At 32.2% G+C, this 24175-nt stretch overlaps 2 protein-coding genes across 2 annotated transcripts; one reads left to right on the plus strand and one right to left on the minus strand.

The window, feature by feature from the left end:
- Positions 1-461: 461 nt before the first annotated feature.
- LOC105787094 (uncharacterized) lies at positions 462-1837 on the minus strand. The gene is made up of 4 exons (XM_012613541.1): positions 1640-1837; positions 1251-1564; positions 1042-1201; positions 462-941 (listed from the first exon to the last, which is right to left on the minus strand). The coding sequence occupies exons 1-4, from the start codon at positions 1835-1837 to the stop codon at positions 462-464; spliced, it is 1152 nt and encodes a 383-aa protein (XP_012468995.1).
- Positions 1838-12403: 10566 nt separating this feature from the next.
- Positions 12404-13475, plus strand: LOC105786199 (calmodulin-binding protein 25). Its single transcript, XM_012612539.2, has one exon. The coding sequence runs from the start codon at positions 12634-12636 to the stop codon at positions 13279-13281; it is 648 nt and encodes a 215-aa protein (XP_012467993.1). The 5' UTR covers positions 12404-12633; the 3' UTR covers positions 13282-13475.
- The last annotated feature ends 10700 nt before the right edge of the window (positions 13476-24175 follow it).

Consider the following 24175-nt stretch of genomic DNA (forward strand, 5'->3'; position numbering starts at 1 on the left):
GCTGTGGTGTGTAAATGGTAGTCAGAATCCCAGCTTCATCACAGATCTTTTGGAACCTCTAAGACACATACTCAGTTCCATTATCTGACCTTAAGCATTTAAGCTTACAACTGGCTTGGTTCTCAGCCAAAGCCTTAAATTTGCAAAAGAAGTTAGCAACATCTGACTTTTGTTTCAAGAAGCTTACCCAGCAGAACCTGGTGTAGTCATCAATGAATAGAGCAAAATACTTGCTGCCATTTAAGGAGGAGGTCTTCATAGGTCCACAAATGTCTGTATGAACCAGTTGGAGCCTCTCTTGGGCTCTCCATGCTTTGTTGACTGGAAAAGGCAGTCTGGTCTGCTTGCCAAGCTGACAGACCTCACACACTTTCTTCTTTGGCTCAAACTTGGACATGTCTTCAACCAAATTCATTTTTTGCAACTGGCTAAGTGAATTATAGTTCACATGCCCCAGCCTCCTATGCCACAAGCTTGCTTCCATAGCTTGAGCTATATGTGCCTTTGCTTGCAGCTGGATTCACATCTACAATAAAAGTTCTATCGTGCATATCTACTATTATCAACACTTGGTCAGTAGCATCTTTAATCATACAGGTTTTCCCTTCAAAAAAGAGAGAGTAGCCCTTTTCCAGTAGTTGACCAACACTCAGCAAATTTTGATCAATGTTAGGTACATAAAGAACCTCAGAAATGGTTTTGTTACCTAACTTGGAGGCAATCACAACCTTGCCGTTGCCTTTGGCCATGAGAAGCTCACCATTCCCAATTCTAACTTTGGACACAAAAGCGATATCTAGCTCATTGAACATGCTTTCATCTGAGGCCATGTGGTCTGTACATCTACTGTTAATCAACCAAATCTTGCTGACCTTGCTGAAGCTTGCAAAACAAGAAGCTGTAAAGACATGCTCTTCTTGTCCTTTAACATCCACAGCAGCCTGAGCTTGATTCAGGTTTTGTTACTGTGCTTTTGGCTTATTTTTGCACACCTTTTCAATGTGGCCAAGCTGTTTACAGCCTCTGCACTGAATATCCAACCTGTACCAGCAGTATTTTCAAGGTGAGTGGTCTTCTTGCAATGAGCACAAGGTGGAAACTTCTTCTTGGCAGCTTCCTTCTTCTCTTTTTCTTTCTTCTCTGTCCAAGGCTTCTTGCCTTTGTAATTTGAGCTCGAGCTTTAGCTTTCTCTGCTTCTGGCCTGAAAAGCTCCCTTAGAATGCTCTTCCATTCTGTTTGTTATTCTCTACTTTTGTGCATAGAGAACATTTATCAGCTCTGTCAAGGGAATGACTGATAGGTCCCTCGAGTCCTCCAAAGAAGAAATATTTGATTCATACTTCTTTGGTAAAATTGTTATGACTTTCTCAACTACCCTTTGGTCACTAAACTCATCCCCAAAAAGTCTTATGTTGTTGACAGTGGCCATAATTCTGTCAGCATACTGCTTGATGGTTTCTGAGTCTTTCATTCTCAAATTTTCAAAGTCCCTTCTCAAGTTGATCAACTGTTGTTGCTTGGTCTTGTTTGACCATTGAAACTCTTCTTTGAGTTTGTCCCAGGCCTACTTTGGAGTGTTACAAGCCATTATCCTTATGAAAATCACATCTGAAACTCCATTTTGAATGCATGACATAACCTTATACTTCTTGGCACAGTTTTCATTGTGCTGCATGATTTGAGCTATTGTTGGATTAGCTCTCAAAGGTGGTGGCTCTGTGTCATTTTGAACAACGTTCCACAGGTCATGAGACTGTAGATATGTTTTCATCTTCACAACCCAAATGTTGTAGCTTTCACCTACAAAAATAGGTGGAGGTAATGGTGAAAAACTCATATTCACGCAGCTTCCAAACAAGTCAACAAAGGTAGCTCATTTTTCTTCTCTTTCAAGCATGAGTCACCCACAAGAACATCACACAATAAGAGGCCCTCAAAGATAACAAGCTCTCGATACCATTTGTCGGGTTATTCGATCAACAGCACATGAACAAAATGAATATTTTGTGTTTGAAAGATTAAAACAGAAGCAAAAAAAGGTTTTTGATGAGAATGAACAAAGATTAACTTCATTACTTGAATAAGTACTTGGTTACATACATAAGTAGTTCAAATTACATAGAAAGAAAACAGGGCTTGCTTGTTCAAGTATCTAAAGTATTACATCAACATAATGACAACCTAAGTGACTAACAAATCAGCTAAGCACACAATTAAACCTTAGCTGAACAAAATACAAATGATTACAACATAACCTAGCAAAAAGTCAACTATGCAAAAAAGGCTTTACAATCGAATTACACCATGGACATTAGCATGTTTCAACTGTGTTCCAGGTCCTTTGCATGCTACAACTGTCTTGCATGGTTTCTATCATATTGCCGCTGTGTTGCCACCTTTGAACAATGATCAAGAATTCAAAAGGATCTCCAAGTGTAAAAAAATAAAAGAGGTCTGAGATATTCTTAAAATTGCCCATAAACAAACCAAAGCAGTGAAGCAATTGAAGCTACTGATGCTGGCCACCAAATTTAAAACACTCAAAATGCAGGAAAGTGAGGCTCTTATTGAGTTTTATGCCAAGTTATGTAATCTATGAAATCAAGCATTTTGCACTTGGTGATGAATACTCAAGCCTAAAGTTGGTTAAAAAAGTCCTTAGATCACTAGGAAAGAGATTTGCCATCAAAGTGGCTACAATTGAAAAGGCCAAAGATATAAATAGTATGTGTAATAGGCCCAATTTGCCCGGCCCAATTTTATAAATAAAAACAAAATTATCAAAACTAAACAGTCCAATAAACAGTCCAAATTACAAAATTCACCAGACCCAATTACAGTGGCCTGATATCTGGCCCAAATCATTTTTAGCCTAATCCAGCCCAACCTAGCCCTAAAACATTTTCAAAACAAAACCCTAAAACAACTATCTGCCTCAGCCGCCGCTAGCCACGTACCAAACCTTTCGCGCGTAACCAGCCCCTGTACCCAGCTGAGCCATACCACCACACGTCCTTTCCATGTTACCGCGCCTCTGTACGCCCCATTCGAGCGTGTACCTACAACAAAAGAACAACAAAGCAGAAAACAAATGGGGCTAGCTAATAGAAAGAAAAAAAATAGCAGAAAATAACAAAAAAAAGAGAAGAAAAAAAAGGACTTTCTTTTGTAACTTTCATTTTTATTTTTGGCGATATAAAGCCATTTTTTCAACACTGTAAAGGGGTTATACACACACAGAATATCAATAGAAAAATTAGAAAAACAAAAGCTGAGTTTTTGGAAGGTGATTTCTTTTTAAAGTTTTTTTTCTTTATCTATCGTTCTGTTCTGGTTTCTTTTTAGGATATACTTGAAATAAACAAGGAAAAGGCGAGGATCTCACCTTCGCATGGACGTCGATGAAGCCCTGTTCGCTCCGTTCAAATTGAGACCGGAGGGGTTTCACATTCGGAGGCGGCAGAGGGGAATGATTCGGGTCTAAAGTGGTTAGGGGGACTAATGATTTAGGGTTTTTATGGCATTTATATTAGTGAAACGGCCCCGTTTGGGCCTTGCTTCGATGGCACCAAAACGGTGCCGTATTGGACCAAAACCGATGACCCGACCCAGACACCGATAGATCCGCGTGTTCTGGCATGGAGAGGGATATTTGCGCAAATGGTCCCTTAATTTTTATAGCGTGTTTAAATAGATCTTTTTATTTCCTTTAAATTTTGCCCTGCTTTTTAGTTTTTTTGTTTCACTTTAGTCCTTCGCATAAAACGTTGCGTTTTGGAAGGGAGGGAATATTTCCCACTCGCCCCCATATAATTCGCGCGTTGCGATATAGTCCCCGGCTTTGTTTTAATTACATTAATTTCTTGTTAATTTAGACTTAATTGCGATTTAACCTTTTTGACATTTGTTTTTTTTATTAATTCATTAATTATATTATTATTATTATTATTAGTACATTCGGTCATATTTTCATTTATGTTTTTGTGCATTATTTTATTACATATATTATCATTTTGAGTTTTAGTTATATTATTATTATAATTTTATAATGTGTTATTTTATTCGACATAATATATTATCGATTACATGTTATTATATTATTTCCACTTATTTCATACATAATTTATTTCATTTGAAATACTCCATTATACTTTATTTATTCCAACCTTTTATACGTACTATTATACATATACCATTATATGAAGTTTTTCAATCCTTATGCATTACTCATTTAAATTAATATATGTATATTATTTAATGTGTTTTGATTTATTTTATATAATATTTACTTTAAAATTTATTTGGATACTATTATTTTATGCAGTATTTATTTTTAATCGTATTAAAATTTATTTCAAATTTTATATATATTATTTATTTTAAATTTATTCTAATATATAATTTCCTTTCTTTCATGTTATTGTTTATTTTTCAAAACTTGTTGCATTTTTTTGTATTAATTTGCTTGGAACTTCGTTTAAGATTAGTTTTAGTTCATTAGCTTTTGAATATTAAAGCTATTATTTGTATGTGATGTGAGATAATTGCTCTTACGTGTATTGTATTGTTTGCTCATATCTATCACTTCTTTGTCGTTCATTCGCGTACATTTTAATTAATGAATCACCATTCCGCGTTGTATGTTATTATTTGATTGTTTTATTTGTTTAAAAGATTATGTTTAATATCATTCAAGTATCGAGAGCTTTTTTATTCAAAAAGTTTTTTTAAAAAATAATAACGCGACACTCGGGATTTGTGATCCTCAAAAAGATTGTGTCCTAACTCACTGGATTCCAATCTTCCTCGGGATCTAAGAGACTTAATATTCCTTTTAATTAACATAAATAAAAAGCTCATTCTCGAGAATTCGATATGTGGTGTCCTAACGTATTGGATATGACATATTGTTCTCTCGAGACGATGATTTTTCTAATAAATGAAAATAAAGGCAATATTCGATATTAAGGAATTTTGTGAAATCGAGCCCTAACTTATTGGGTTTTGATTTTCTCATTTGACCCAAATAATCAAATACCCTTCTCAAAATGCATAAGTTTTAAAGGTCAAGAGATAAACTTAATTTTGAGGATTTAAAATGTCGCACTCTAACTCACTGAATGTGACAATTTAATTCTTCGAAATAAGTGATCCTTACCATCCAATTCATTTTACCCAAATTTTCTTTTCAAAGGATCGTATTTTAAAATCTTTTCAAAATTTCAATATTAAGACATTAAACAATCAATTCGGTACCAATTTTGGGCGTCACGAGGGTGCTAACCCTTCCTCGTGCGTAACCGACTCCCGAACCTGTTTTCTCAAAATGCGCAGACCTAAAATCATTTTAATGGTGAACCGGTCACACCTTAATAAAAGATCGGTGGTGACTCGTACTTTTCATTTTTAAAAGTTGATTCCCCTTTTCAAAAAAACGGTTTCGACAGTATGTGCATTGATGAACACGTAGGGTCATTACAAATATTTGAAATGAACCTTGATGAATCTAGGAAGAACATAAGAACATATATAAAGGTGAGAATAATATAGCATTTCAAGTTGCAACTTTAGTTGTAACCGGTGATAATGCTGCTATTGAATAACTCCGAAAGTAGATGGCTTTGCTTACACATATCTAGAAGGAACAAGAAGTCTGATGTTGCAAAAAACTTCTCTAAAAGCAAAAGCAAAGGTGTAGTGATCAATGATGAATCCATCGGAGAAAAGAAGAAAGGTATACAATGTCATGTATGTCATGGCTTTAGACAAATTCAAGTAGAGTGTGTTAATACACTCAAGAACAAAAAAAGCTTTTTGTGTTACTTGGAGTGATGAAGGCTCTTCTAGCAGTTCAAATAAGGACGATGAGCATGTTAGCAACTATATTGCTATCACCACTTTTTTCAATAATCCAACTGTAACTGATTCAGAAGCTGATAGTGACTCTGATATAGAATCAAATGGAGAGTTCTTGGAGACTTACAAGACGATGTTGGAAAAATGAAAGCATATATGCATTATAAATAATGTAGTTAATAATGATGTAATCCTGATGAAACCGAGTTGTATTAGTAATAGTCTTGACAATTTAATAATGACAATTTACAAGACTTACAGTCGGTAATAACATCATTCATTCAATGTGATCTTGATGGAATCGAGTCGTATTAATAGTGATGCAATTTTAGACATTGCAACATCAACATGGTTGTCATATCTTCTACGGCTGTGGTGTATAATCGTTATTCTCTTTCCACTATAGCACCATTCACTTGAAATCTCGAAGGATCAGTGGCTATTTTGAAGGATGACAAAAAAAAAGACAAGAAATAAGAAACAACTTTATAACAAAGAATAAAGAAGAAGAAGAAGGAAGACGATGAGGGCTGGAAAACCAACTACCAATAGTTGGATCTCGTAAGACATATTCTGGGTTGGGTTACAGTAAAGGTTACCACCTGATGACAATGTCACATTATAATCATTAGGACTACCAAGTCAATATTCAGATCAAAGTCATGCCTGTATGCAGATGGTCGTCTAGGCATAGACTGTAACAGCCCGATTTTGACTCTAATCGGATAAAGTGGTTTCGGGACCACAAATTCGAGTTAGAAATATATTTTAAAATTATTTTTGGCATTTATAATGAGTGAATTACTATGTGTAAAAATTTTGTACAAAAATTTAATTGTTCGAGGGTTCAATTTGATAAAAAGGGCTTACTCGCGTAAAATAAAATTTAGGGGTTAAATTTAAAAGCACCCAATTGTTCTTGTCTTTTTAAATGGGAGGAGTTAAGAAGAAATTAGCCCATAAATTAGATAGCGGGTGACCATTGCCCTTGTATTATGTGTTTTATAATTTATTCAAATAAGGTTAAAATAGTAAATTAAAATACATGTTAATATAGGTTAATTAAAACAAAAGAAAAATAAATTCATCATCATCTTCCTTCTATTGCCGAATTTGAAATAAGAGAAAAAGAGTAACCTAGCTATATTCGGCCATTGATGAGCTCAAATAAAGGTTAGTTCTTTGTTCGGTTTTTGATAATTTTTACGTTTTTAATATCATTGCTTTGTATACTACAAGACCCATGTTTTAATTTTTAGAATTGGTGTTAATTTTGTGATATGCCATTGATGAATTCTTGAGCTTTGTGATAGTTGGTGATGAAATATGAAAGATAAGTGAAAGATTAACAATTTTATCTTTGAATTTTTGGTGAAATTGAGTAATTAGGACTAATTTGTGAAATTAAATTTTTGAGGGGCTAAAATGTGAAATAAATGAATTATGTGGACTTGTATGAACACTAGGGATATTTGGACCTTGTATATTGTAGACAAATTTTGTGTATTTTGTGTTTTATGCAATATGGACTAAATTGCAAAAAGTGTAAATGTCAGGGGTAAAATGGTAATTTGCCCATTTATATGTTTTTGGATTAAATTTAATATAATAAGATTTAAACTAGCTCAATTTGAATATATTTAGATCAAGAACCAAAGAAATCGGAGTTGGATCGGGGAAAAACTAAAGTCGTCGACTAGTCGTCCGGTTTCGATTTTTCACTATCTGAGGTAAGTCTACTAGTTATTAACGTATTTAAATCAGTATATATGTATGTATATCTATTGTATTTTTGTTAAGCTATAATTAAAAATAATTTGATTGAATAAGTTTGAAATATAAATGGTATATATGTATATACTATATTCGAATATATGAATATATGCCTATATAAGTCTTTGAATTAAATGTAAGTACGAATGGTATATAGATAAATATATATACATTGCTTGAATATTAAATATGTATCTATATGTTTATGTTATTGAAAATATTTGATGATATGAGGATTATAAATGTAAACACAAAATTGAATATATATGTACATTCATGTATAATCTTTGAGTTTGATTAAAAGTATGTATATTGCATTTGCATAGATAATTTCAAATAAGTATATATATATATGAGTTGAAACATATACGTATAAATGTTTGAATAGGTCTTGAACATATTTCAAGTTGTGAATGTTAAATATATATATGGGTAGTCTTGCATATGTATGAATATACATGTAAAAGTTATTTTCGAATAGATGTATATATATATACATAAATATATGTTAAGTTCTTGTATTGAATTTAGTTAAGTAATAATATATAAATATTTATAAGTGTTTGAATTGAATTGAAGACATGATTTATAAACTTTTATTTGATTGGACATGAACTACAATGAACATGTGTTTATTATAAAGAATTATTTGAGGAAATATTTTGTATATGTGAAATTGAAATTTTCAGACTTAAAGTCTAGCAGGTTTAAGGCCGGTGATATAATTCAAACATAAAGTCTAGCAGGCTTAAGGCTGGTGATATAATTCAGCCTTAAAATCTAGCAGGCTTAAGGCCGGTGATATAATTCAGACTTAAAGTCTAGCAGGTTTAAGGCCGGTGAAATAATTCGGACTTTAAGTCTAGCAGGCTAATTGTTGGTGAATTGAATCAGGTTTTTTTTTTTTAAAACCTTGCAGGCTAGTTGCCGGTGAACTTATTTAAAAATGTGTAAGTTGTGCAGACTTAAGTATTTGAAGGAGTTTGTGTTTTTATTTGGCATAAGTAGTTGAAAAATTTATGTATATATATCTATGCATTTGTTAATGGAATTGGAAGTTATATATATACGTGTTAATGTATGTGTATTTGGCATAAGAAATTGAGGAAATATACTATTGCGTATATGGGAACTTAAATATGTATAGTTATTGTTTGCAAGTAATTGTTGATCAAGAAAGCATTCGGCTTATCATGTTTAAGTATGAGTTAGGTAAAAAAAAGATTAATATACAAATACGTGTGATGGGTTGTGAAATGTGATTAATGTATCCATATTTATATTCAAGTATATGTACAGGGTAAGTTCACATATACCTTTAGTTATATGCTTATAATAAATACATGTACCCACTCAGTCTTTATATTTGTTAAGCATATATATATATATATATATATATATATATATATATGCATTTCGTATATATAATTATTATTAAGTTTCTATGAGTTTAGTGATATGTAATTTGACAGGTAAAGAAGTGTTCTATTATATTAGATTGACATTTACATGTATTTGTATAAGCACATATGTATATTCGATATTGATAGTTATTGAATATATATGTATATAAATAAGTATTCGGTTATACACACTTCATGTGTATGTATATTTAATTCTAAGTATTATATAATGGGATATGTGAAGGTTACGCTGTATATTTATGGAATCAGGAAATTATTTGATATTTATGTAATGTTTTAATATTAAATATTTTTGGTTTACTATAGACTTACAAAGCTATAAAAGCTTACTTCATTTGTTTATGTCTTTCTGTTTTATAGTTTTAAAGATCAAGCCTCAAGCTCGAGGATCGTCAGCAAGTTCATCACCCTATCTGTAGTCTCGGTATTTAAAATGTTTAAATTCTAACTATGGCATGTACAGACTAGATAAATGTGTTGAAGGTCGTATTTTGTAATGGTGTATATGAATATAATAGCCATACTAATATGGTTTATTTACTTATGGATTTGTTAGTTTGTAATGTCTTTGTTTACTTTAAATGGTTAGAAGGGAAAATTTAAAATTTACATATTTAATTTTAGGCTCTAATTATCATATGTAATTGTTAAAATTATTGAACTTTAATGAATGTCTGTTTGGAGTTGTGTTATGTTTAGTAATGCCTCCTAACCCTAATTTAACGACGGATACGGGTTAGGGGTGTTACACGGACGATTTTGGTACATCAAAGTACGTTTTGCTTGAATTCGATTATGTGAATTTATTGGGATAACATCTTGAACAACACATGTGGATGACGGTAGAATAGGTTTCTCGGTTCTAGGATGACCATATAACTTTGCATACAACTCCGCGACACGAAGGTACTCATGAAGTTATACATACGAGGATTGAATGGCATTGGCAATTTTTAAAATAGTTTTAACAACACCCTCCCGGAATGTTGAGCTAATTTGGACCCAATCTTTCTTTTTATTTCATCAATTTTAGCACTCCTACTAAACCTTACACCAACCTGATGACTCAATTCAAAAACATAACCAACATCGAACTAACGAATTTGGTCTTGAAGCTGCACAATTAAATTACTCGAATGGTATAGTCAGAGATCAATTTCAATTAAAATATTGCACACATTTTCAACTATTGCTTAAGGTTATATTATTTTCAATTTCTAACAATATATTATGCTACTTTCAATGTCTAAAAATTGAAACCCTAACAATTCACCAATCAAATTAATATAACAGTTACTTTCAATAGATTATATTTATTGTATCATCTAATTAAATTAAACATCAAAAGCGTAAAACTTGCAACTTAATACTGTGTCATTGAAGGCTCGACCCTGGAGTAGTTTGGGAATACGGCCGCCTAGGGCTCAAGGTTGGAAGGGGCTCAAAAATATTCTTCAGCTTTTAACGTGGAAAAAAAATCTTCAATATTTTAAATCTTTTGATTGACACTTCATTATAGACAGAAAATAATAAAATAAAAAGGGCCCCAATTTTTTATTTTATTAGTAGTATATGTTTTTATTTTATTGTATTACATTTTATAATTTTTTTTAAAAGGGACTCTAATTTATTGTTTCGCTTAGAGTCCCAAAATGTTAAGAATGGACCTATTTGTCATTTACTAAACATGACTAAATGAATACAAAATCATGCTAATATATACAAAAACTAATATAACACACTTTACGCTTATTTAAAATATTTATTTATCGTCCTAGGTGTGGTCGAAAATAACATATCATTAATATATATTTGTCATTCTAATTACTACAAAATAATACTTTTCACAAAACTCAATAAACATGTCAAACAATTATATTCATAAAAAAACCACATTACTTCAAAAAATTAATCAAAACATAATACTCTTAAAAATATAATAAAAGGACTTAATATTTTAAAATAAACCTATCATAATAAACCATACATAAAAATTCGAAAAATTAATAAGACAATAAGTAATTTCTTATTTAAGTGGTTTTTGCTAGAATGGTAAGTAGTTTTAGATTTTGAAGTTTAAAAATTATTTATGATTTTTTAGAGGTGTAGTTTAAAGTTTTAAAGAGGTTTTGAGAGCTCCAATTTTTTGAATTATTATTATTTTACATTTATGCTATTTTAACTTCCACATAAATTTTTTTGTTCAAAAGGAAAATTTTAAAGCAAAACAAAACTTGTTTGTCTTAACTTGTTATTGGATTGGAAGCCTCAAACTCCATAACGCTATGCAACGCCCAGCAAAATTCATCAAAGACTTTTCATTCCACATTCATTCTCATGTCAAGTTTGGCCATACCGTCCACTACTCTGTTTTTTGGTCTTGATACATGTTCTAATCTCAAGTATTAAGTTTCGCTCCAATAAATCCTCAATCTTCCTCCTAACAAGTTCTAATCTCGAGTCTGACCAATTAACAGATTAATTACCTTTATACAATCCATCTCTAAGACAATTTTCTTAACTCCCTTCTCTCATGCTAGTCTAACTCCCTCAAATGTCTCTCATAACTCAGCTTTGCATCGGATAGATCCCTAACTTACGGAAGAACCCCCAAAGCCATCGTCCTCCATCATCCCCCACCACAACAACAAATGAGCCAACTCACACTGTTGCATCAGTATTCACCTTTATCCATTCCTCTTTCGACACCTCCCATATTATCCCCCAAATCGACATAATCTTTCATCACAAAAATAAACTAATATTACTTTTTTTTAAATCTCCATCTTAAGTGACAATTTGATGATTGAAATCTTAAAATTGTCATTTCATTTGATGATTTAGGTGTTAAAAAAAATCAAATATTATAGCATTCATTTTATTTTGATAAAAAATATATTATAGGAGTAAAAAAATATTTTTATTTTATTTAAATAAAAAGAGCTAAATTTTTTCCAAAATAATTTGTTGACCTAATATTTATTTTTATCGCTTTTGACTATACTTCGAACTAAAAAAAAAAACTTGACAAATCTATCATAAATAAATAAATAAATAATAAAAAAGTGGAGTTTACGCGTAAGAGTGGACGCCGAAAGACGCAGCCTTGACAGTCAAACCTGCAGAATAAGTAGATGAAAGCCATTGCACTCGTTGAGTCAAACTCAAAACTCAAAAAAAAAAAAAGAAAAAAGAATGTAATAATAATAAACCATGGTTAGATTAGATTAGCTAAGTAGTACGTTCGGTCGATTCCCGTACGAGAAAATATGACGCCTGTCCCTCTGTCATTACGACGCGGTTTCTTCCCCCCTACCCCCCACCGCCCTATTTAAAGCTTCCTTAAAAGTCTCCTCTTTCCCCCCCCGTTTCCACCTCTCTTCCTCTCTTTTCTTTCTTATGCTCTTCCCAATCGCTTTGTCTCTTTTTTGGTCTCACCTAAATTAAAATATAATTCCATAACATGACCAATCACAACTACTGGATGGTTCCTTCCTTTTGATTTTCTTTCTTTTACAACTTTCCATCTGGACATAGCAAAAAAGCAGAGAGATCTATAGTTTCACTGAACTTGCAGTAGATGGCATCATCATCATCGGAAAACTTGGCCAACATTGAATCGTGGGCGTTTCGTCCCAGCTTTGCTGATTCTTGGCTCTCCGAAGCCGAAGCTCTTACCAGGGCACTCCAGTACTCCTTCTCTACTTCCTTCTCTAACTCTGATTCGCATTCTCTTTCCCCGCTCTTCGGCCTTGTCAACTCTAACCCCTTACCGACGCCTACTCCTACCCCCAGCGGGTCAAACGTTTCAGGCTCTGACCCTGAAACCACTGTTAAACGTCAGCGGACACTACTCAAGCCCCTTCCCACTGGAAAAGTCTCCAAGTCCAAACGCAAGTCTCGTGCCTCCAAGTTCTCTCAAACCACTTTCATAAAGGCGGATCCGGCCAATTTCAGGCAGATGGTGCAACAGGTGACTGGAGTCCGCTTTTGTAACGCGCAGATGTCTTTGAGTCCGATCCTGAAGCCCGAGCCTCAAAGACCCGGATGCCTGCCTACGCTCGACACATCAGCCTTTTTGTTGGATCAGCAGCAGCCATCTTCAGGAGCTGTTTCCGGGTCCAGCTTAGTTCCATTACGGTCTTCAGACGGTATAGCTTCTGCTGAAGCTACCTTAGATCCCAACAGTTTTCCCTGCTTTCCCACTCTAGAATCCTGGAAAGCCTAGTTTTTCATTTTTGCTAGTTATTTAAATTATCAGCTGTACCCTGCTTTTTTGCTACTAGTTTATCATTTTCGGAGTAGAATATGGGTGGAGCTGTTAATATAGTTTCTTTTCCCCCCATTTTTTTTGACTCCATGATGTTCATGTAGATTAGTATGGTTCATGAGTGATATTATAATGGCTAATTTATTTTACCAGTTGATGAATGAATCATACCACTTGAAACTTCAAAACTTTCAACACACATATATACCGAAAAGAAAACAACCTTTAAAACTTCGAAAGAAAAGAATCCATTTACATTGCAATTTATAATATATTTTCATAATTTTACGGGAAAGTATCCGTAAAATTAAATTAATTTTTACACTTTTTTATTAGGAAAAAAAGAGAGAGAGGTAATAGACCGATGAGGTATATTATTATTTTTTAAATAATTAATTTATTACAAGATTGTAATTAATGGTAAAGAAAAAAAATTAGAAAACTTCCATAACTAAATTTTCTACCCATTTAAACTTCAAAGAACTGCAAATCGAATCTTTGCTACAACTGTGCGTGACAACAATAACTATGCATCGAGCTTCAAGAGCTCATAGTGCTAAGCAATTTTCCTCGAGTCCAATTGAAATTTTTAGAACTCATACTGAACTTTTATCAAATTGGCTCTGAACGATATTTATTTATTTTTATTTTGGTACCAATTTTTTTTTGTCTTCCATTATTCGATTTAGTCTTTTTTTTTGTAATGACATAAGAAAAACCGTCATCGTGGTACATCTAATAAATCACAACATACAATATGGTAACAGATTTTTCTTTTAACACCGTTACAAAAGAAATAGTAACGAAATGATAATTCAAGCAAATTATGTACCAAAACGAAAAAACAGCTCGAAGGTGAAATTCAGCATTAATCCAAACTTTTATTACACCAATTGTACGTACTCTTACAATCTATTTTCTCTTTTTAAGTTTTTGCCAAAATTTGCCATATATTACAATAACCTTTTCAACACTTCTTATCAATTTAAGCCAATAGACAATTAGTGACTAAGACTCAATCCATTTTACAACTTATGTCTTTACACTTTACTAATTTAACTTTTATTCATTTGATAAACATATTTATAAAATTGTACTCTTTTAACTATAACTTGCTTTCTTAAACCCTAATTATCTTGACATCCCTTGTACTTTAAATTTATCATTAGCTATACAAGGAAGCATATTGGAACTTTTACTATCTTTACTCACCCTCTTTATGCTATATAAATACATTATATGACTTTAGGTCTTTCATAACTATACTCTTCTGTTTAATTTTCTTTTAAGCTATCAACTACCTGTTTAAACATCTTTATTAATTCTTTTATACTTTCACCCAAATAAACATGGATGAAAACCAATCTTAGATAGTGTTGGGATAAACCCGGTTAAGCAACAAACAAGTAAATACGGATAAATTGAAAAGATCGAACAAAAATATTTTATGTGGAAAAATCCTCTGAAAAGGGTAATAAACCACGAGCAAAGATAATTTCAATAAAACGATAAAAAACGAAGAGTAAAAAAGATGGAGATAAAATTAAACCCCAAAACCCGAAATAAGAACCCTTAAAACGTAAACACAAAATTATCTGAAAGCTTATAAAAGCTAATACCTAAATGTGTAATGAGTTATTTTTCTAAGGTGGAAAAAGGGCCTTTTTATAGGCTAAATTTGTAGGTCAAATAATATTAAAATAACCTACACTAATCAGAGTTTAAGTGGAAAACTAAAAACATAATTTAACTGGGAGAAGAAAAGCCAAAAAATACGAGGCATAACTCCACAAACCTTGACTCGTATTTCCACAACACCTTCTTTGCTAAAGTCTACCACGGGCTTATCTCGAACTATGCAGGATATTGACTGAGTCAAAATTGTTCTTAGAAGCTGGAAGTCAAAATTGTGCTTAGAAGCTGGAAGTCTTCTAGTCTTCGACTTGTGCACTGCCAAACCAAAACTGACTCGGGTTTAATTTTCACAAACACAATGCCCTATCTTTTCAAAACCTATATCCAAAAGAGAACCTCTCTTATACGAAACGGTGATACCTTTTTCCCTCCTATGACCAAGTTGCCTCCACTTCAAACGAGTCGACTTCGACTCCTTAACAGAGGAGGGATGTCCTGTTTCACCAATCATCGTTGATTCTTCCAGAACATAAAGACTGCCAGTCTTTTTTCCCTTTCATCAAAACAAGAGCCCTGCGGGATATCTTAATGTTGTTTGACTCGAAATTAATTCTACAACCCTTCGAGTTCAAAATTCCCAAGGAGATGAGATTTTTCTTTAAGTCAGGCACATGCTTGACATCTGACAATGCCCTAATTGTCTCGTCGTGCATCCTGATCTGAATAGTACCAATACCGGTTACCGTACTGGGTAAACCATTCCCCATGCGCACAACTCCACATTCAATTGAACTGTATGTGGAGAACTAGTTCCTGTTGGGATACATGTGGAAAGAACACCTAGAATCTAGAATCCACTCGGACATAAGCTTGGAGCTTTCACTTGTTGACACCAATAAGAAATCATCACCCTTGTCATTGGCCAAATTAGCACGAACTAAATCTTCCTCGTTGCTTTCAGCAACCCTTTTATTTCGCAGTTTGTAACAATCTGTCTTGACGTGACCTAACTTCTTACAATATCGACATCTCTTGTCTCGTTTCCTTGATGCTACCAAAATCGAGGCTTGCCTATCTGACTTGCTATCTGAACCACACTCATTGTTAATTTTGTCTTTACTTAACATGTGACCCTTCACATCTTCGAATAAGAGATTATCTCTGCCACAAATCAGGGGTTCCCTGAAAGACTTGTATGAAGAGGGTAAAGAGCACAATAATAGCATAGCTTGATCTTCGTCGTCAATCTAAACCTCAACATTTTTTAAATCATTCAAAAGAGTAATAAATTAACTGAGTGACCTCTAAGGTGCTTACTTTTGTCTATACGGAACGTGTATAGACGTTGTTTCAACACTAATCAGTTAGCTAGAGACTTTTTGTCACGTAGAGGGTTTCTAACATTTTCCATAAGGTGAATGTCATTTTCTCCATCAAAACCTCATGCAAGACATTATTTGTTAGACATAATTGAATTGTGGAGAGAACTTTTTTATCTAACTTATCACATTCTAATTTATCATTGTTTGCAGTTTTCTTCTTTGTAAGGACCTTTTCAAGATCGTTTTGAATCAAAATTTTCGTCATTCGAACTTGCCACAGATTGAAATTTGTAATGCCATCAAACTTATCAATATCAAATCTTATAACTGCCATCTCTGAACGTGTTGATTGTAGAAATCAAACTAGATTTTAATATCAGTTTATTGGGGATAAACCTGGTTAAGCAACAAACAAGCAAAATAACGAAGAAATTGAAAAGATCGAAAACAAATATTTTACGTGGAAAAACCTCTTTGAAGAGGATAAAAAAACCATGGGCGAAGATAACTTCACTAAAATGGCAAAAACAAAGAGTACAAAAGATAGAGATAAAATTAAACCCTGAAACTGAAATAAGATCCCTCAAAATGTAAACACAATATTCTCTAAAAGCTTGTAAAAGCTAATACCTAAATGTGTAATGATTTATTTTTCTAAGGTGGAAAAATGACCAATTTATAGGCTAAATTTGGAGGTCAAATAATATTAAAATAACATACACTAATCAAAGTTTAAGTGAGAAAATAAAAATAAAAATTAATTGGGAGAAGAAAAGCCAAAAAATACGAGGCATAACTCCATAAATAGGCAAATAAGTTTTCATTCTACTCTTTAAATTGAAATATAATATAGTAATATTTATCTATCTTTCCAAGTAAGGTATCAAGTGCGTATGCAATTGTTCAGTTATTTATTATGACACATATAATGCAAGTATTTATCCACTCAACCACACTCTATACAAACATAACTCGTACTATATGACAATATTGCTACGATATCCTATGGCATGCCATATCTATCTAACTAGTTTCCCACCTAGCTTACAAGGGTTTTCTCAGTTCATAAAATAGTTTTGTCACTTTGATTATTCAATGTAATTACTATCATATAAGCATGTAATTTCAGTAATACAAATAACAAATATTTAGCATACAATTGACGAAATTAATCATTCAATTAAGCTTACATTAAAGTATCACAATTCATTCTTATACAATAAATTAAAAAAAAATTAAACTCATTATAGATTCTTATAGAATCTGTGACGACTCGAAAGTCAATGGTGTCAAAAAATGTGGTTTCGAATCCTATTTTTGAAACCGATCGTAAATATATTTATTAAATATTTACTAAATTATATTATAAGTTAATTGAATTTCGGACAAGTAATTTTGTTGAATTAGTGCTTAATTAAAGTTAAGAGACCAAATCGCATAAGTAATAAAAGTGTAAATTACTTAAGGATTTATAATTAGAATTTAAAATAAGGGCTTATATAGTAATTATACCCTTAGAACTTTAGCGGCCGATTTCTAATTATGTTTGTAATAAAATTTTAGTTTAATTAAAGTATAAAATAATGATTAAAATGAAATAAACTAAAACATTAAGTAAAAGTGGGTGGAAGAAAAGAAAGATATTGTCATCTTTCTTCATGCAAAATTGAAACCAAAAAAATAAAGGAGAAGGGCAAATGGCTTGGGGTTTTCTAGTTTCAATTCCAAAATTGGTTAGTTCAATTTAGTCATTTCCTTGAAATTTTTATGTTTTTGGAATCCTGGGAGCTTAAGCTAGTTGACCTATGTAGTATTTTTCAGTGCTGTTAAAGATATTAGAAGTTGCCATTATTGAATAGTTGAAGTTTTAAGTGCTAATTTGATAGGTTTTAAGTTTAAAATTGAAAAGGGACTAAATTGTAAAGTCAATTGATGATTTTGTTCAATAGGGACTAAAATGCATAAATTTTGAAATTTGTGATAGAAATGAAAAATAGGAGGTACAATAAGGACTATAGTGAAATCGACATGAAAAATAGAGGTTAGAATTGAAAGTTATGTTAGTCTTGGTTTTAAGGACTAAATTGAATTAAATGCAAAAGTTACTTAAATTAGCAATTGAATGTGAAATTGTTTGCACATTGGTAATTTTGTATGCTTGTCTTAATTTGTAGCTAATGTCGATCTAAGTTCCTTGGAAAAGAAAGGAAAAGAAAAAATCGTCGACGAATAGCTTGTAGTTTACGGTTTGTGTTTCTATAATTCGAACTACTTTGTAATTGCAACATATTGAATTGTTTGGGCATGGTAAGTACTTAAGGTGAGACACTTTGTTATAATGAGTTATTTTGGATTGATTTGAATTGGATAATGTTAGGGAGGACTAAATTGAATGTATGTGAAAAATGTGTATGTTTATATAAATGTGTAATTGAATACGTATTGAGATGATTTATGCTTCCATATGAATAGATAAGTAAATTCATGATGAAAATACAGATTAAATGAGATTATTGATTGATAATGAAATGAGTAATGAATACCTTATTAATTGTTCGGGTAGAGTCAGATATAGTTGGCATGCCTTAGGATAGGAAGAGTTCAGGGTTACTTCGACTATGAGTCGATGAGGCACTGGATGCCAAATTACTTCAGTTATACTGATGAGGCACTGGGTGTCAAACTTATTGATAAGCGCTAGACGCAAACTATTTACTTCAGATTTATCCGATGAGGCACTGGGTGCCAAACTGGTGTGTTGATTGGATCCGTGTATCTGTTCGAGTTGAGTCAAATTAATAAGGAGATAAATGGTAAAAAATAAATATTCATAATTGAAATGATGATGATGAATAAGTCCTTGAATCCATGAAATTAAAAAATCTAATATGAGATGTGGTATTTGATATTGAGATTGCAAATGGATATGAAATAAAAGTAAAAATGTAAGATGAAATATCTATTTATGAAATGAGTTAAAACAATGATAGTTATGTTCATTAAATACATGAATTTGGAAATTGAGATAGAATGTGCTATCTTATGGATTGAGATATTATATGATGTATGAAGTGAATTGTTATGCCTATATATTAGTGGATTGTGTTAGATTTGAACAAGGAATGTGAGAAATGGTATATTTGACATGTTAATTGCATATCATCATTGTTTTTAACTTATGAATTTTAAATGACTTATGTTATGTTATAATGTTCGAATTATAGAAATACCATTGATTTATACTCAGTGTACAATTTTGTTTTTTTTTTGTGCACAAGTTAAGTTCTTTTTTGTTAGATTGTCACATCAGCATCTAACGGCAATCCCGAACTCGAAGTGTTAGTGATGTTTTGGTTATTAATGGTATGTACCTAGGGAGTCTTATGTTTTTGCAAATATTATGTTTTGGATGAGTTTGACATTTTGAATATCATGAATATGTGTGTGTGTGTGTGTGTGTGTGTGTGTGTGTGTGTGTGTGTGTGTGTGTGTGATGGTAATGATCATGATAATGATAACTTGTTAAGTAGTTTGGCATGTACGTTTATTTGCTTCAATGGTAATTAGGTGATGTGTAACAGCCCAATTTTGGGTCTAGTCAGAACAGTGGTTTTGGGACCACAAATCCGACGAGGAAAAAATGTAATGGCCTGAATTTTCAGAGGTGTCGGAACGGTGATTCGAGATCACTAAATTTGAAAAATGGGTAGAAAATATTATTAATTTAGTGAGTATAAGTTAAATGTGAAGTTAGGAAAATTTTAGAAATAGTGAATAGTACACTAGAAATAAATATTAAAATAATTAGAATCGAAAATGAGGTATCGAGACCTCGGGGATTTTAAACCGAGCCATAAACATTTTTATAAATATTTATGTAGTGTTAAAAAGTTAGTATTAAAGTTTCGTTAAGAAATTTTAAAGTTCCGATAATTAATTGAACAAAAAGGACTAAATTGTAACAAATGCAAAATTATGGGAAATGATTAAATAGCTTAAATGATAAAAGGAAGAGGGCTTAAAAGGCAAATAGACCCAAGGTATATTTGGGCTGGACGGCAAAGGCCTGAAATCAGCAACAAAGTAAGGAGAATTAAGGGCAAAATTGGAATATTGCAAAATTTACTTAATAAAATTAGGACCAATGTGGAATTATCTAGATTTCTCTTTATTTTTCTCATTATCATTAGCAAAAACACCATAGAAGGGTTTCCTTAAGCTGGTTCTTCCCATTTTTACTGCAGGTAAGTTCAATTCTTGATTATTTCTTGAAAATTTTATGTTTTTGTGACTTTTACAACTAGACCCACTTGTTGAATTCATTAGTTTTTGATTCTATGAAAGAAGTTGAAAGTTGCTATGAATATGTGCTGGAAGTATATGATGATTTAGCATGGAATTAGAGCTTTAAATTGTTCATATGCTGATTTTATTGAAAGAATTGAATAGAAAGTGAATGTTTGGGACCTAATAGTAAAAGAGTTTGAAGATAGAGTTATATGTGGAAATTCTGAATTTCAATAGTTGTGTAACAACTTATAATGTCTAGGTAAAGTATTAATTGAGAAAATTAGATTAATTGAGGGGTTAATTGAGAAAGGACCGAATTGTATAAACTGTGAAATTTGGGGCAAAATGGAAACCAACATTTTGCACTAAAGCAGTTTTGGACAGCAGCAGTAGTCTAAATTTGAAAAATTACCAAAAATTGTGGGAATTTAATTATAGGATGAATAAAATATGAAATTAAATCTTGTTGAGTCTAGTTTCTCATAGAAGAAACGGTGTAAGTAATGGAATTGTAAATTTTGAGATATTTGAAGTTTAGTTAGACCGAGTCAGAATGAGTTCAGAATCCCCTGTTCTGACTTTGGAAAATTGTTAAAAATTGTACAAAATTAATTATGAGTTATAGTTTATATGAATAGAATCCTTAATGAGTCTATTTTCAAAAGAAATAAATGGAAACATCATCTGAATTCTGTACAATGAGATAATTAATTTTTAGTGAAGAGAGGTCAGAACTGTCAGACAGCGAAACAGGGGAAAATTTAAAGAATAAACTGTACTATTTGGATAAACTAAAAATTCTGAATTTTTTATGGTAAGAAGATATGTGAATCTAGTTTTGGGGAAAATTTACGGATCTTAATTTGGAGTTCTGTAGCTCCGAGAAAAATAATTTGGTGACTCTAACTCAGACAGACAGCTTGAATTTTACATACAAGAAAATAGTGAAAGTACGAATAATGTTGTTTAAATGTGTTCTACACATTAAGGATGAGGAATGGAGAGGAGGTGGAGGAAAATTGGGAAATATATGAATGATTTGTGTATAATTGGTCATATGTTTGATTATAACTGATAAACGATGAAATATGAATGATGCTTATATTTGTGTATTATTGGTCATGGTTTAAGCTCATGTGTGAAAATGAAGTTTCATAGTATGTGTGTATGGTATATTCGGTATATGATTTGGCATGAAATAATGTCATGAATGGTTTATCATGTGGTTAGTTCCAAAAAGAATTATGTTTATATACACTAGCTTGCAACTATGGTTGAATGATATGTTTATATCTTGTGTGATGTGCATAGGAACAAGTGTGGAAAGATAATGAAATAGTAAGTTCATATGGCTGAAATTTAATGATTAAATGTTAATTTCATGAATTATATAATGTATGATGAAATATATATTTATTGATGAAATGAGAATAAAATAAAAATGCTAAAACTGAATAAATGATCAAATTGAGCGGAACGCCGGATTTGAGTACTTCTGATCAAGTGACAAAGTGATAAGTGGTAGCTTTAGCTACACTTATCTGATCAAGTGACAAAGTGATAAGTGGTAGCTTTAGCTACACTTATCTGATCAAATGAAAAAGTGATAAGTGGTAGTCTAGTTACACTTATCTGATCAAGTGACAAAGTGATAAGTGGTAGCTTTAGCTACACTTATCTGATCAAGTGACAAAGTGATAAGTGGTAGCCTAGCTACACTTATCTAATCAGGGACAAGTGATAAGTGATCATACGTAAGACCATAGTTATACTATGGCCAAGAGGAAGTGAAGTACTCAATTTTCCGTAATCGTTCCCTAATTTGATTAAGGATGGTAAGTGACAAATGGACCCAAAAGAATTAAAGCAAATGGATAAGTGATTGTGTATTTATAACAGGATGATGTTGTTATTTAAGCTAAAGTGATATTTTCATTGCAAAATTGAGAATTTCATAAATGTGTTATTGAATGGTATAATTGATAAACATTGAGATAAATGGTGAATACGTATTAGTGTTGAACTTAATGTCATTGAATTGTACGTGAATTAAATGCAAATTGCTAGTGATATGATTTAAATTGTGAGCATGAGAAATTGCGAATTAAATGAAATGGAAATGAAGCATTGAATTGCATGAGTATGTATCGGGTCTCGTAGGCCCTAATTATTATAATTATAATATTTTGAGGATATATTGTGAAAAGTTATAGAAGCATGTTAATTATTTTGAAAGTTTTAATTTAGATGAAATTTTATAACTCGGTTTAATACGTTTATAAGTGTATGTGTTTTGGTAATGCCTCGTACCCTATTCCGGTGTTGGATACGGGAAATGGGTGTTACATGATGTGCCATGGAATTGGTATGGAAAGGTGTTTCATATGCCTATGTTATGCTTGAAATAATTTGGTAGGTTTAGTGCATAAATTATAAGGTTGATTTGGAGTCAATTTTAGATTATTTAAATGGTTAAATTGATGCATGTTTGGTTGCTTGTTTTAAGGTGCCATTGAAGGCATATCAGTATGATTGGAATGTGGTATTTTGGATGCTATTCTAGTGAATTATGTGCAGGTTATAGATAGGTACCATTGTGAATCATACATGCATGTGGAAAAATGTTAGGCTTGTTGTTGTGATTTATAGGTCACTTTTGGTGCCACACGATCGTGTGCCTTACACGGTTCCTTGACACGACATCAGGCTGTTACACGGGTTAGCACACACTCGTGTGACCTGTTGAATTTTATGCTTGCATAATTGCACGTGGCCATAGCCTATTACATGGCTGTGTGACAATTTTTAGATAATTGCACTTTTGACCCACACGACCTTAGTGAGTTACACGGTTTGTTATCACGACCGTGTGACTCTAGTCTCACTCGGGGTCAGTCTGTTACACAGTCTGCCCACATGGTCGTGTGTCCCATCTTTGCACAGCCTCAACCTTTCACATGGTTAGGGGATAGGCCGTGTGACCCCTGTTTACAAAATTTTTTCATCTTTTTTTTTGTTTCAAATTAATCCCTGATTGATGTCAAGTTAATTTAAAGCTTTCGTAAGCTCGATTTAAACCTGAATTTGGTTGTATTGCATGTTATGCTTGATCATATGTGATAAATTGAGATTGAATTGGAATTTTGAACTATGAATTGCATGTAAATGTTTCGTATTTATCTATAGCATTCTATTACTCGGGTTCAACGACTGGACCTGGTAAAGGGTGTTACAATATCTTCTCTTTCTGATACAATACCTAGAATTACCTATAGCCCCTCCCCAACCCTTAGACAGGAGGATAATGTGTTTCAGTGCACTCGAACTCACGTCTTCCTATACTGACAATAATATCAATGCTAATCGAATTAAGACTCAATCAACTTATACAATAAACTTATAGAGCAACTTACTTACCTATTAGGTTGCCTTTGTATTTTATTAATTTCATAGCTTTTCCTATCCACATACAAACATTTAAAATAAAGTAAACTGGCATTTATCAACTTACTCGTCCTACTTCAGTAACTTTTAATTATTACTCTATCATGAATCAATTTCATATTAATTTTGTCACATCCATGTATATCATACGTGTTCATTAG

This window comes from Gossypium raimondii, chromosome 1 (genome assembly GCF_025698545.1).
Source record: "Gossypium raimondii isolate GPD5lz chromosome 1, ASM2569854v1, whole genome shotgun sequence".
NCBI classification, from domain to species: Eukaryota; Viridiplantae; Streptophyta; class Magnoliopsida; order Malvales; family Malvaceae; genus Gossypium; species Gossypium raimondii.

Bases quoted from the DNA above. Each gene is read 5' to 3' on its own strand.
- LOC105786199 (XM_012612539.2), top strand. From the start codon at position 12,634: ATGGCATCATCATCATCGGAAAACTTGGCCAACATTGAATCGTGGGCG.
- LOC105787094 (XM_012613541.1), bottom strand. From the start codon at position 1,837: ATGAGTTTTTCACCATTACCTCCACCTATTTTTGTAGGTGAAAGCTAC. The intron at 1,202-1,250 runs GTAGAGAATAAC...GGAGCTTTTCAG, and splicing joins AATGTTCTCTATGCACAAAA to GCCAGAAGCAGAGAAAGCTA. The intron at 942-1,041 runs GTTGGATATTCA...AATCAAGCTCAG, and splicing joins TGAAAATACTGCTGGTACAG to GCTGCTGTGGATGTTAAAGG.